The sequence below is a fragment of the Triplophysa rosa genome, linkage group LG7 (genome assembly GCF_024868665.1).
Source record: "Triplophysa rosa linkage group LG7, Trosa_1v2, whole genome shotgun sequence".
In the NCBI taxonomy this organism is placed as follows: domain Eukaryota; kingdom Metazoa; phylum Chordata; class Actinopteri; order Cypriniformes; family Nemacheilidae; genus Triplophysa; species Triplophysa rosa.
Window position 1 is genome coordinate 25,444,740 of NC_079896.1, and position 12,228 is coordinate 25,456,967.

At 39.3% G+C, this 12,228-nt stretch overlaps 1 protein-coding gene across 5 annotated transcripts in view; it reads left to right on the top strand.

Annotated features, from left to right (window-relative positions):
• myh10 (myosin, heavy chain 10, non-muscle) overlaps positions 1–12,228 on the top strand; it is a 45,980-nt gene that overhangs the window by 7,921 nt on the left and 25,831 nt on the right. For all 5 annotated transcript variants that reach the window (XM_057337398.1, XM_057337400.1, XM_057337401.1 and 2 more), the window contains exon 4: positions 11,895–11,922. In XM_057337398.1, coding sequence (XP_057193381.1) covers positions 11,895–11,922 — 28 coding nt within the window. The remainder of the gene's footprint in view (positions 1–11,894; positions 11,923–12,228) is intronic.

The window sequence follows — 12,228 nt, forward strand, 5'->3', positions numbered from 1 at the left end:
AGATTGGTTAGGGTTGAAATTCAAAGGTGATAAGAAGCCCATAATTTTGTTCTGTTTTCCACTGCTGTCCTAATCTTCAAGTCATCTCTTAGTAAATGTGGGGCAGTTGGATGTTGGTGTGGGGAAACATTAGGATGTGGAGACTGGCTGAGATGTCTGTTGTGTTCCATCAGAATTAATGTAAGCTTTTAGCCCTCGATGTAATGTACTCTGCTTTTGACATTCTTTAGAAGAGTTTAATCAGTAATCAGCCAATGAAATTGGGACAAACATTATATGCACTACTTGTTAAGTTTGTGATATGATGTGTTATCGAATAAGTATCTGGTGTTAGCATTAGTATATTGTGTATGTTCTTATCTAACAAAAATGTTTTTTTGCAATAATTTTTACTGTCATTAAAGTTGTTGAACTGTGTTTCATCACCTAAACTCGGATATCAAAAGTGATGCAAGTAGGTTAGTGAGCGGTGAAGCATTAATGCAACTTTAAATTCTCTAGCGAAGCTGACTCTTTCACATGGAATAAGGACAAGCCAGTTGTCCAGATCTGTCAGAGGCTTGGGGAACCAGGCCCTTCCCAGTCCGGGGATGAGAGGCTGACCTGCATTGCGGCGTACAATGACGCCTTTGTGTGGGAATGGTGGTGGGGGGTGGTCAAATCTGTGACGTGCTGGGTCAAGTGTGGCCGGGAAACGTAGATCCTGGTGTCTGCCTCTGGAGGAAACACCCCCAATAATGCTACACGTGCCGACATCTTTAAATCTGGATAGATTAAGGCAGTAGAGCCAAGCTGTTTTCTTGCTTCTGGGATGTTTCCTTTGATGATGGCTTCATTCCAGTTATTGTGCAAGCACACTTGTGGTTTCTATCACATTTGTGGTTGGAAGCCAATCTACCCTTTCTAGTTTCTATAGCTGTCTGTGCCTCGATCTTAAGATGTGATACTGAGTGCTACGCTAACTTGAATTGAGATAAAAGGGTAAGTTTATCCCAAAATCAAATTTGTGTGATTTTTTTTTTACTCATCCACATGACGTTAAACATGTATTGAGACCTCCCGGCATCTTCGGAGCACAAATAAAGATATTTAGGTGACATCCGAGAGAGTTCCAGGCCTCCTCATACACATAATGGTTATAGTTGTTTTCAAGGTCCAGAACAGTACTAAAGACATCGTTAAATTGGTCCATCCGCTCATAGTGGCTCAATAGAATTTTTTTGAAGCGATGAGAATGCTTTATGTGTGAAAAACAAACCAAAATAACGACTTTAATCAATATATTCTCCTCTGTCTTGTCAGTCTACAGGGTTTTTCCTGGCTCAAAATGAGGCGGCGCCATCCTGATCTTGTTCATATGCGTATGTGTAGGCCTTCCGTCCCTTTAAGTGGATTAACCAAACACTTTACAAACCACTTATAAAAGTTCTAAAAATTAGATGAAAATTAAAAATTTATCCAACCAACAGAAAAGTTGCTTAAAATCAAATAAGCCTTTTATCATTTCAACTAACATTTCAGCCCACAATAGCCAACTGAAAGCTCATTCACATACTGCGTTCTCTTAGCTTTAAATAATTCACTGTTCTCTTATATTTGCTAGTGACTGAATTGTTTCAACCGTTCAAACAAATCGGTTCAATGAGTCATTAGTTTGCGAGTCGTTCTGATCACAATGTGTGTTCATACTAGGCCTGTGCAAAAAGTGATAATGATACCTCTACTATTGATATATATTTTTTAAATCATGTCATATACATACGGCCAAAAGTAAGTGGAAGCGAGCATGGTGAAAAATATAAGAACGCTTGGAGCTCTCAGAGCTGATGTGTGGGTGTGCTTTGGTTTTCAAAATAAGTAATGGAGTGATGAGTTCTATAAAATAATGCTGTTTGTTGGCTTCTCAAGTCATGACACAAGTCACTTGGCTACTGCAGTGCATTAGACAAAAAGTTTATTAAGAAAAGTATGTAACAATGACATGTATTGTGCTTTCACGGATGTGACACCAGCACATTTACAGCACGGATGAACCAGGGGTTTTATACTGCCTATGTTCAGTGTTTTAACTGTAATGCACCACAACAGCCAAGTGACTTGCGTGAGCCACCTTATTCCCCTGAACTACCCACTTGAGGGGCGCAATCTACACTTTGAGAAGCCAAACCTCTGATCTAAAGGTCCATGCATCGCACATCATAGCCACTCCGCAGAGGTAAGGGATGTTTTTACACTTATCTCACAGAAAACCCCCGGTGGTGCACAGCATGTTGTATTTCTAGCTCTACTTTTTACATTTTCTATTTAAATTATTGCAATATATCGCAAATGTGTATCGTATCGAAATGCATAGCAATATATTGTATCGTGACCCATCTATCGTGATATGTATCGTATCAGGAGGCACTTGCCAATACACAGCCCTAGTTCATACCGCTGACTCAACTAGCCAACTGCACAGCTTAAAACAGTACAATGATGTACAGCAGGATGATATAAGGAAACTTCAAGAAATTGAACGTACTTGGATGCAAAAGAAACAATATTCAGCTGAACATAGCTCTTGTACTGCGACTCTTCAGCACCTCACTGGTGCTGATAACGAAACAGCGCCCCCACTGTGGCGTAATGCTGCAACTGCAGTTAAAATTACAGTTTGTAATTTGAATGTAAATTGAATGCCCTTTTTTTTTAAGACACCCGACATAATTTTGGCCAGAGTGAGGTGGCACAAAATTTGACTGAGGTGGCCGCCTATAATTTTTCAATGCAGGAAAACCCTTGATCTATGGTGCATGTTCATGAGAGCACTTCGACGCATGCGCATTCGGTGGGGGCAGACGCCGGCGTTCTGACTGACAACCCGGAAGCGCAACTCTGTGTTTACATGCAGACGCAAGCTGTATATAAGCTGATCTTCTCAAAATGTCTCTTCTTGAAATGATGATTTCGATATTGCACTTTTTACCTAACAGAATGCACATGCGTCGAAGTGCTCTCTTGAACGCGCACCATAAATTGAGAAGACAGAGGAGAATATATCGATTAAAGTCGTTATTTTGTTTGTTTTTCGCACATAAAGCATTGCCGTCGCTTCAAAAAAATTCAGTTGAGCCACTATGAGCGGATGGACCAATTTAACCATGTCTGTAGTACTTTTCTGGACCTTGACAACAACTATAACCATGATGTCTATGAAGAGGCCTGGAAATCTCACAGATGTCACCTAAATATCTTTATTTGTGCACTTAAGATGGCGGGAGGTCTCAATACATGTTTAACGTCATGTGGGTGAGTAAAAAAATCACACAAATTTGATTTTAGGATGAATTTACCCTTTAAATAGTTCTTATTTTGTCTTTGAAGTATCCAGCCTAGATTATAGATCATATGCCCTCATATGCTGGGTACCTGTCTGCTTTCCCTTTATTATTTGGGCCAAATCATCCATCTTTTTTATATTTTATGACACGATTTACACATGGATATTTGTATTTGTTAATAAAACTATATTCAGGTGTTTAAGTGTAAGCCTTCAACATCAAAAAGACGTTCAAAGTCTGATATGATATTTTGCAGATATTTTGTCCAGATATTTTGCTGGTAATTTATGTCATTTAATTTACCAAGTCGCTGAGGGATGTCTGGTCTTATCAAAGCAGAATGTTTCGTAAGTATGTCTGACATGCAGCTTTTAAGGTTAAATGGGATATAACTCTCACAAAGGTACATTTTATAACATCCCCAGAGACAGAGTTGCACATCTATAACCCATGCACATCCGTCTTTTATTAATCTGACAGATACTAGCCTAATCTCTCTTTCCTAGAGATAATTATAACAACTTTGAGAAGTTTGGAAGTGCACTTTAAATCATTTTTATAAATGGCTTAGACAGTAAACCCATGGAGACCCTCTTCGCTGGATCCCAGGAATGTCAGTGCCACTGGTCCTTACAAGGCATATGGAAGCTATGAAATCTAAACTCAGTCACTGACAGGAACGTTTTATCTGAAACATATAATTACAGCATTCAAAATGGCAATCTCACAGTCGCGTTTACCCTGCATAGAGGCGTACTTCAGTTTCAGCCTTGTTAAAATGAGAACTCCGCTAATTTATCAGTTAATCATTGAATGGATTATTTGGATTTTTAAGTGTTTCCATTGAGTAACTTTTAAAGCATGGATCCCAACAAATCAAGGCTTGCACCCTATTATAACAGTCTGCTTGCCAAGATGATACACCAGAATTCCATTGCTGGAGTCTGGAGATGGCAAAGAATTCCAAAACGACAGAGATTTCTGATTTATAAAGTGATTTTTAAATTCAGTGAGACATTGCTCTGTTTTCTTTCCTTCAAATGGTAAAGCGATTGTTGCTTTGATAGAAATAGCCAAATAAAGAATTCATTGGCTCTGTTTCTAAACCTAGTGGGCTGCATCACTGTGTACTGCCTACATAAGCAGCTGCCTTCTGGGGTAGCATATACTAGCATACAGAGAGAGAACCTTTTAGGTGATTAGATTTGAAACACTATGTAGGCAGCAACTTTTCATGACACACAGTTAGTGGTTCACGCTTGAATTGCATTTGATTCCAAAACATGTTGGTATGTTGCTGAGCTAATGCACAATGCTATAAAATGCACAGCGAACAAAGCTGTTGGGTAAAATTATTTTTCTTCGCACCGTTTGCAGATAGATTTTCAATCTTTTAACAACAGCACTTATGCCATGTACCTTTCGATGTGATGAGATCGTAACAGGGTTTGGATGTTTTTGTCCCACCTGTTACCAATAGATGCGTAATGAGTTTTATGATTCTGTCCTTTTGAACTTGGTCGTGGTCTTTGCAGCAAGAACTTCATCAATCCTGTGCCCTGTGGAATGTATAGTGTAGATCTCCATCTTTTGTAGATAATGGTTACCATAGAGCATTCCAAAGGGAGCTCAGAAATGTTTTGGTACCTGTTTCTGATCAGCTTTGGTGCTTTTCATACTTTTCAGCTTAGTTATAACTTGAACAAATCAGCTTATTTTATGTTAGTGTAGACTTTTAAAGTGTCTGTTCTATCTTTGTACTTGTTGTTTCCACATGGGATCAGGCAACAACCGGCTTCCTACACAGCATGGCTACAATAGCCCATAATGCCTCTGTGAGTCAAGTCTGTGACAAAGCAGATGAGTTATTCTTAGCTTCTTCGCTTTAGGAGAGCGTCTTTTATCTCTTGTCTATGAGTGAATCCAGCTGTAGATCATTTCTACTGATGCTGGCAGTAGTGTGGTTATGACTTAATGAATCCCAAGGTGATGATGATTGGTGCAGCAGAGGTGCATCGGAGTCATTTCTCAGTGCGCGACTGACTGGCTCATCGCGACAAACAGCTGCATGCTAAATTCCTGCGGAGAGCGGTTACAGCAGATGGGTCGCTTTTTTCTGTTAAGAACGCTTGTTGCTGCCCTCTTGTTGCTTAGTGCTTTTGTACTGCACTTCATACAAATGATTCACTCAGGCCAGATTACTTTGGCATCTATGAGCTCATGTAACTTCATTCTGTTATATGTTGACTTGCAGGCGCAATATACAAACCTTATTATTGTATATGACTCACTTTCTTCAGTTCTCGAATGACTAAATTCTGTCTTATCTTCATATGTGGGCGATCAACATGGCAAAGTTTCCAAAAAAATCAAAATTACAAAAAGTAAATAAATTGAGCTTATTAGCGATCAATATCAACATTACATATAAACGTGTTAAGTTCAAATATGGCGGATGATCAATAACGTCAAATCTTATTGGTTTACTAGTTGTCATATGCGCTTTCATCACATGACTCAAGATAAGAACCAGATTCTGTTTTTGGAAGTATTTCTTTCCATGTATTCCTAAATTGCAGAAACGTTAAACTTTTGTGATGTCACATTACAGTCCTGTTATTATATTTAACAATAACCCATTTGTTTTTGGATTCAGTTCTAGTGAAAGCAGTTTTTTTGCTGTTTTTGTTTGTCCAGAAGCTCACAAGTTTGTTTTAGTAGCTCTGGCACACGCACATGAGGTTTAATGAATGTTTATGCATCCCATTATATTGAGGGAAAGTAAATATAGCCCTACCATTGTAAGGTTTTTACCCTCTACGTCCGTCTCCACCCTTCTCTCTCTCTGGTGTTTGGCAATGATGTGGTCTGGTATTTGAGGAATGTGCTCTATCGTAGGTTAATCCAGTAGAAGGGGGTAGGGTGGGCCAGCTGAGGGGTACAGAGGGAGATTTTGGGAACTGAAACTCATGGTGGTGAGGGTGTTGGTGTATGGCATTATGCCCTGATATTAATCTTATATGAGCCATTTTACATTATTCGTGCAAACTGCTGTCCCGCAACAAAAAAACACATTTAAAAAGCATTCAAGTATCTTTGTATGGAACGTTTAATTACACCAAATTAAATTAGTTAAACCAGTTAGATTTAAGTAGACTAAATATAATGTAGATTTCGTAGACTAAAGCTAAAATGATGGGGATGATTAAAATATGACTAAAACGAAATAGCATTAAATTAGCATTAAAATGGTATGTGCAACGAAAAAGTTACTGAAATTGTTAATATTTTGAAAATAAATGTTATTTGAATTTCAGTTTTATTTTTTAATTTTGACCAAAATATCGTGATGTGTATCATACCGTGAACCCAGCATCGAGATATGTACCGAATCGTGAGCTGAGTGTATCGTTACAACCCTAGTTGCATCTGTTTGTCATGTCATTGGTTAAATTGCGAACACATGACCTACAACAATGGACAATGTGTTTTTTCCATTTTCATTTTGTATGTTTTTAGGCAACAGGCATTTACATACATAAGGTTCAGTTAAACCTTGAAGGTCGTCAATTGTTTAGCAAGATAAATGTACAACGAAAGTATTATTTTAAATGGTTATTGTTTTGGAAATAAATCTCTGTGTGTAATTATAAAATGTGCACATTTTTGCTGCTGTCTCTTTCTTCCTCCTATTTGAGTAATTTATAAATATAGATCATGCTGGAATTGTAATGCTCCATTTTAAAGTTTGGATCAACAAAAATGGAATATTGTCTCATGAAGATAGCAGGTGTTTGAATACTTGCTTGTGAGAGCCATTTGATAGCGTAATTATTGTATCCACACAATACTGTTAGCTCGATATGTGCCTAAATGATGTCTTTATGCTTTCACTGGCATCTCTGTAATCAGTGTTTTATTAGTTAGAAGAGTTGCTAAGGCCTTCACAAAGGACGCAGTAAAAAGTCAAGAGCCCTTTCGTCACTTGATTATATCCTTCCCATATCTGCAGCTGTGCTGATAGGAGAGGGCATTCTTCACGATCCTCGGCTGCCATGTCTGCATCCGAGACCGATAGGCTCTTGAACATCCAGAGTCACGGTGTTTGCCATAAAAAGGAAGCTTTTTGTGAGATTCTCATGGGAGAGGACTCCTCCCTGGGATCTGTTTCCAGTAACCTGAGCTCTGAATTCTTTATCTGAACATTGTTTTTGTAGCTCTTTCGACCATGAACTGTTTCCTAGTGCTGCTTGTGACATCATCAGTCCAGCGTCCTTTTCCTGTTAACTCGTGCGTAGGGCTGCTCGATTATGACAAAAATCATACTCACGATTATTTTGGCCAATATTGAGATCCCTATTATTTAACATGATTACTCACTAAGTTTTAAAACAACATAGAAAAATAAAAAACGTGGCTTTTAAACTGTGAATTCAACTGAAAAATAAATGCAAAGAAATAGCACAGCTGAACCACTGCAAAGGAAAGGGGTGCGCTGTGGATTTATACCACAAGGAAAGAGATGATCCTTGCAAAATGGAATGTGGCACAATAATCGTTTTACGTCGATTATTTTGTTTTTGTAATTGTTGAAGACCAAAATTGACGATTACAATTATTTTTGATTAATTGCACAGCCCTACTCGTGCGTAAGGCACATGGAGTTTTATTGTGACTATCCGTCTTTTACATGAACCGTATTTGCTGTATTATGAGTTTCCTTTTATGGAAATAGCATTCTCTCTAACATGCTCTGGGGTAAGGGCCCGGTCTCGGGGTTTGGATTTTAGTTAGCAAAGCGAGGCCAGTTGGAGGAAACCCCAGGCTGAAGATCAGCCCAGCTGTAAATCCTCTCCATCCCAGACTACCCTGACCTCCTGCTGTCAGAACAGGAAAACAGTCAGCACTTTTTCATCTTTAGACATCCTCTGTTCTCATTGGTGGACTCTGTCAGATGCCCCTGTGTCTCATTATGAGACTGCGTAAAGGATTTCTTTTTGATGCCTGTAAGACGTAAATAGGTTTTGTCATTTTAAACAGCCTGACTACTTTTGAAGAATTTGATGAATTCTCTGTCTTCTGAGGGTTTAATTTATTTATTGAACCAAACGTAATTCTGACTGCTCAAGCAGAACAACAATTCAAAACAAAAGTTGGTTAATGTTGCCATTATTTTGTATATATGCACACACACTATAGCATGGTCCATTCAAAATAGTTTTAAAGCAGATTGGAGTAAAAAGTACAAATACAACTGTACAATTCTTACGAATAAAATAGTTACAAATTGCTGTGAGATTTTGCTGTTACTTTCATGTTATTATGTAATTTAACATTAGCACGTAATGCATTGTAAATGGTTAAAGTCCCCCTGTGGTGAAAATCAAGTTTTTAATGTCGTTTATGTGTCTGAAACGCTCGCTGCTGTTTCAGCTCTGCTTCTGCAACACAAGCACGTGCTGCTCACACATCGAATAAGGAATCTAGGTACCTATAGTCAGTGGTCCGAGCTCATGTGATTGAATGGAGGCGGGGACAGCGACTGTGTCGCCAGTCTTTCACTACGGGGTTGTTAGAAGGCGTTCCTAGCTTTGGTTGTCTTAGAAACATTTATAAACAAACCCTGCAGCGAGCATGGATGACGTGAGCTCTGCTGCTGTACTCCTATTGGTAGTCCCTCCCGAAAGTCACTCATCATTTACATAAAGTTGAGCAACGCTGTGTCCGAAATCACCTACTTCCATACTATATAGTAGGCGAAAATTAGTTTGAGTCATGAATAGTATGTCCGAAACCTCAGTATGCCAAAAACAGTAGGCGAGAAATACCCGGATGGTCTACTGCTTCCGCCGAGATTCGTGAGTGTGGATCGGATGGACACTTCTCTATCCCATGATGCCACGGGAGCTGAGCAACGGGTAAAATTTCACAAGTAAATCAAATAAATATTGCTGAAAACTTTAAGGTGGATGTCCGTTTTTAATGTAAGTGCCAATAAATGAATTTCTCGTGACTAAATTATGTTTTTATCAGTGCTCACGTATAGGTTGTTGTTAATACGTCACGTGACCATAAAACATGGCGACACAGTATGTCCGAAATGTATTCATACTACTCCCACTCATACTATAAAGAACGTACTGTTTTAACGGCAGATAGCTAGGTACTTATTCAAATTCAGTACTTACAGTCACAGTATGCGACTTCGGACGCAGCGCAAATCTCAACTTTGTCGACATGCAGATGTCTACATTTGATGGAGGAACTTCACTCAACAGCTGTCTGATACTGCTGGAACAACAGTTTAACACACCACAACGTTATTTATCTGCATCATTAGCTACATTCTGCTGCTACAGATTTGGGAACTGAGACACCACCTAGTCATCATTTGGATCATCTCCAAGTGTGTGTTTGTGTGCTTATGGTAGTCCCAGGTTTCCAGATACTGTGTTCAAGTGAGAAAAAAAAGTGTTATAATACAAATGAATACTTTTCTGTGAGGTTTAATTGGATACATTTCCTTTGTTGTAAATCATACTGGAACATGGGATGCGTTTGTGCATTTGATATGTGTCTTCGTCATTCATTTTGAGCTTATTGAATTCATTGTCCTGTGCGTGGAGGAGACTGCAGGACGTTAGGTAGTGAATCGAATCTGCTGATCTATGTTCATTCAGATGCGGCTTGCGCTGTCTCTCTGGATCCAAATAAGACCTGACCTGGGGCCATTGTGGCCGGTATTGGCCGTAGTCTCGTACTTAAAACATAATTACCTGCAGTCCACATACATCACAGTGTGATTAAACTGAACAGAAGCTACAGAGATCAATGTTTGCACTTAAGACATACTCTGTCAGAGGTAGTTGTAGTTTTACCCGGCGGCACAGAATGATGATTTTTGTGCTTTGTCATTGAGTGGATTTGTAAAGAGAGACTGTGAATTGTAATGGCAGTGCTTTATATATAGTTTGGTTGACAGTGCAGCAGACTTCCGATGAGCTGACCTTTAACTCGAAATCCATATCATCCATATATCCATATCAAGAAATGTGTGCCATTTAAAAAGTTGTGTCATGGTGTTTTTAAATCCTTATCTTCCCCTTGCAGGGGTGGAAATGTCTTTGAGAAATCTGTTTGCCTGCTTCAGAACGTTCGTGAAATACTTGACTTTTAAAGTTCTGAAATCGTACCGTTGTGTGCCGGTTCAGCCCGTTTATGAAGTGAGATTTGCAGGAGGGTGACGGGCTAACGGAAAACTGCTTTGAATAAAAATGAGATGTGCAAACGAGTTTCACAGATGGTTTTCTTGCCCGTGTTGCAGGCCAACACAGCATTTTTAGCTGGACCCTGTTTCCATTTTTCTGTTTCCAAGCTGAATTTTTTTCTTAAGACTTGATGCTAGACAAAACCATGGTCATAATATACAATTGTGTATAACGGTGGTTCTCAAACTTTTTCGTTGTAAGCCTCCCTTTGTGTAGGGTGTATCGCTTTGTGCCCCCCCAAATAAAGACTTATGATCTTAAACATAGCAATTTATTTAAACCAAAAACATGTTCAATTATACAATGCTAGAACATCAATTCTTTTGGTTGGTGGTCTTATTTTTCTGATGTTTGATTGCACAAAAATGATCTTAGATTTCTATATTTCATAAAATGCTATCAAACTGCGGCCCCCCTGGATCAATCTTAGGGCGTACTCTCTGAACTGTGCCCGAGCACGTTTGACCCCCAAAGCCCACGGCACGGTTCATTTAGCCGTCCCTGGCTCTCTTGGAAGAGGTGGACCAGAGCACGGTGCGGTTGGGCTCGTGTGACTGCAAATTGCGCCGGAGCGCAGAACTGAAAGCATGACGGAAAGTATGCGACTGTTTAAATTCCTCCCTGAGATTCAGCTGTCACCATATAAAACTTACACACAGCGAGCCGCAGCCAAAACTACTCCAGGTTTGTCAAACATAATGCAACGTGTGTAACGATAGGCTTTACTATAACAATGTACGCGGGGTGATTTGAAAGCACAATGAGCCAGTTACTCTCGTATGACAATGATATCATAAGCGGATCTGTCTGAGCAGCGCGCGCATGAAGTTAAACACACATAATAAGCTGCAAATTGAAAATTATGATGGATTCCGTCGTACTGAGAGAGATCGCTTTAGGTTTGCTTCAAAGCAGGCGCATCGTAATGATGGAAGCGTGCTCGGGTGCAGATGGTAAAGTACAATGTGAGTGCAAGCCAGCGAGGGAGTGGGAGGGGGACAATCGCGCTCGGGCACAGTTGAGAGAAACCGGGCTAAATGCGAGTACGCGCTTGGGACCCCCAGTTTGAGAACCAATGGTGTATAAAGTGTATATAAAAAATCCAATGTCCTGTAATGAGACAAAACCTTTCATGCAAATAAAAAAACCTTTATTGTTTCTTTAAGGTTTGTTCAGAATAAAAATAATTCAGTTTTATTTTGTTTTTAGGCCATTTCTTATTCAAGTATATTGATTTGAATTAAAAGCTTTGGTAAACTTAACTAAAAACGCTGACCAATTTTCTCTGTCTTTCTTTTTACAGATCGTGAGGACCAATCAATTCTTTGCACGTGAGTAACCGTTAAACCATCACTTTCAGCTGTCACTGGTTACATCAGACAGTACTGATAGGAGGTGATGTGATGTCACTAAGGTTGCACTGAAGTTTTTGAAGTGGGCTTTTTTGGAGTCATGAGTTAGAGAGTCATGTACAAGCATGAGTCATGTATCATTTCAGCATTAAATGTCAGCAGCTGCAGTTGTTTGGCATGTAGAGCATTTCTGATATGAGTCAGACCCGCAGCAAGCGCTCACAGTCAGTCTGTAAGAATATATCTGGAGATATTGTCTGAATTATCTCTTTAGCGCATTATAAA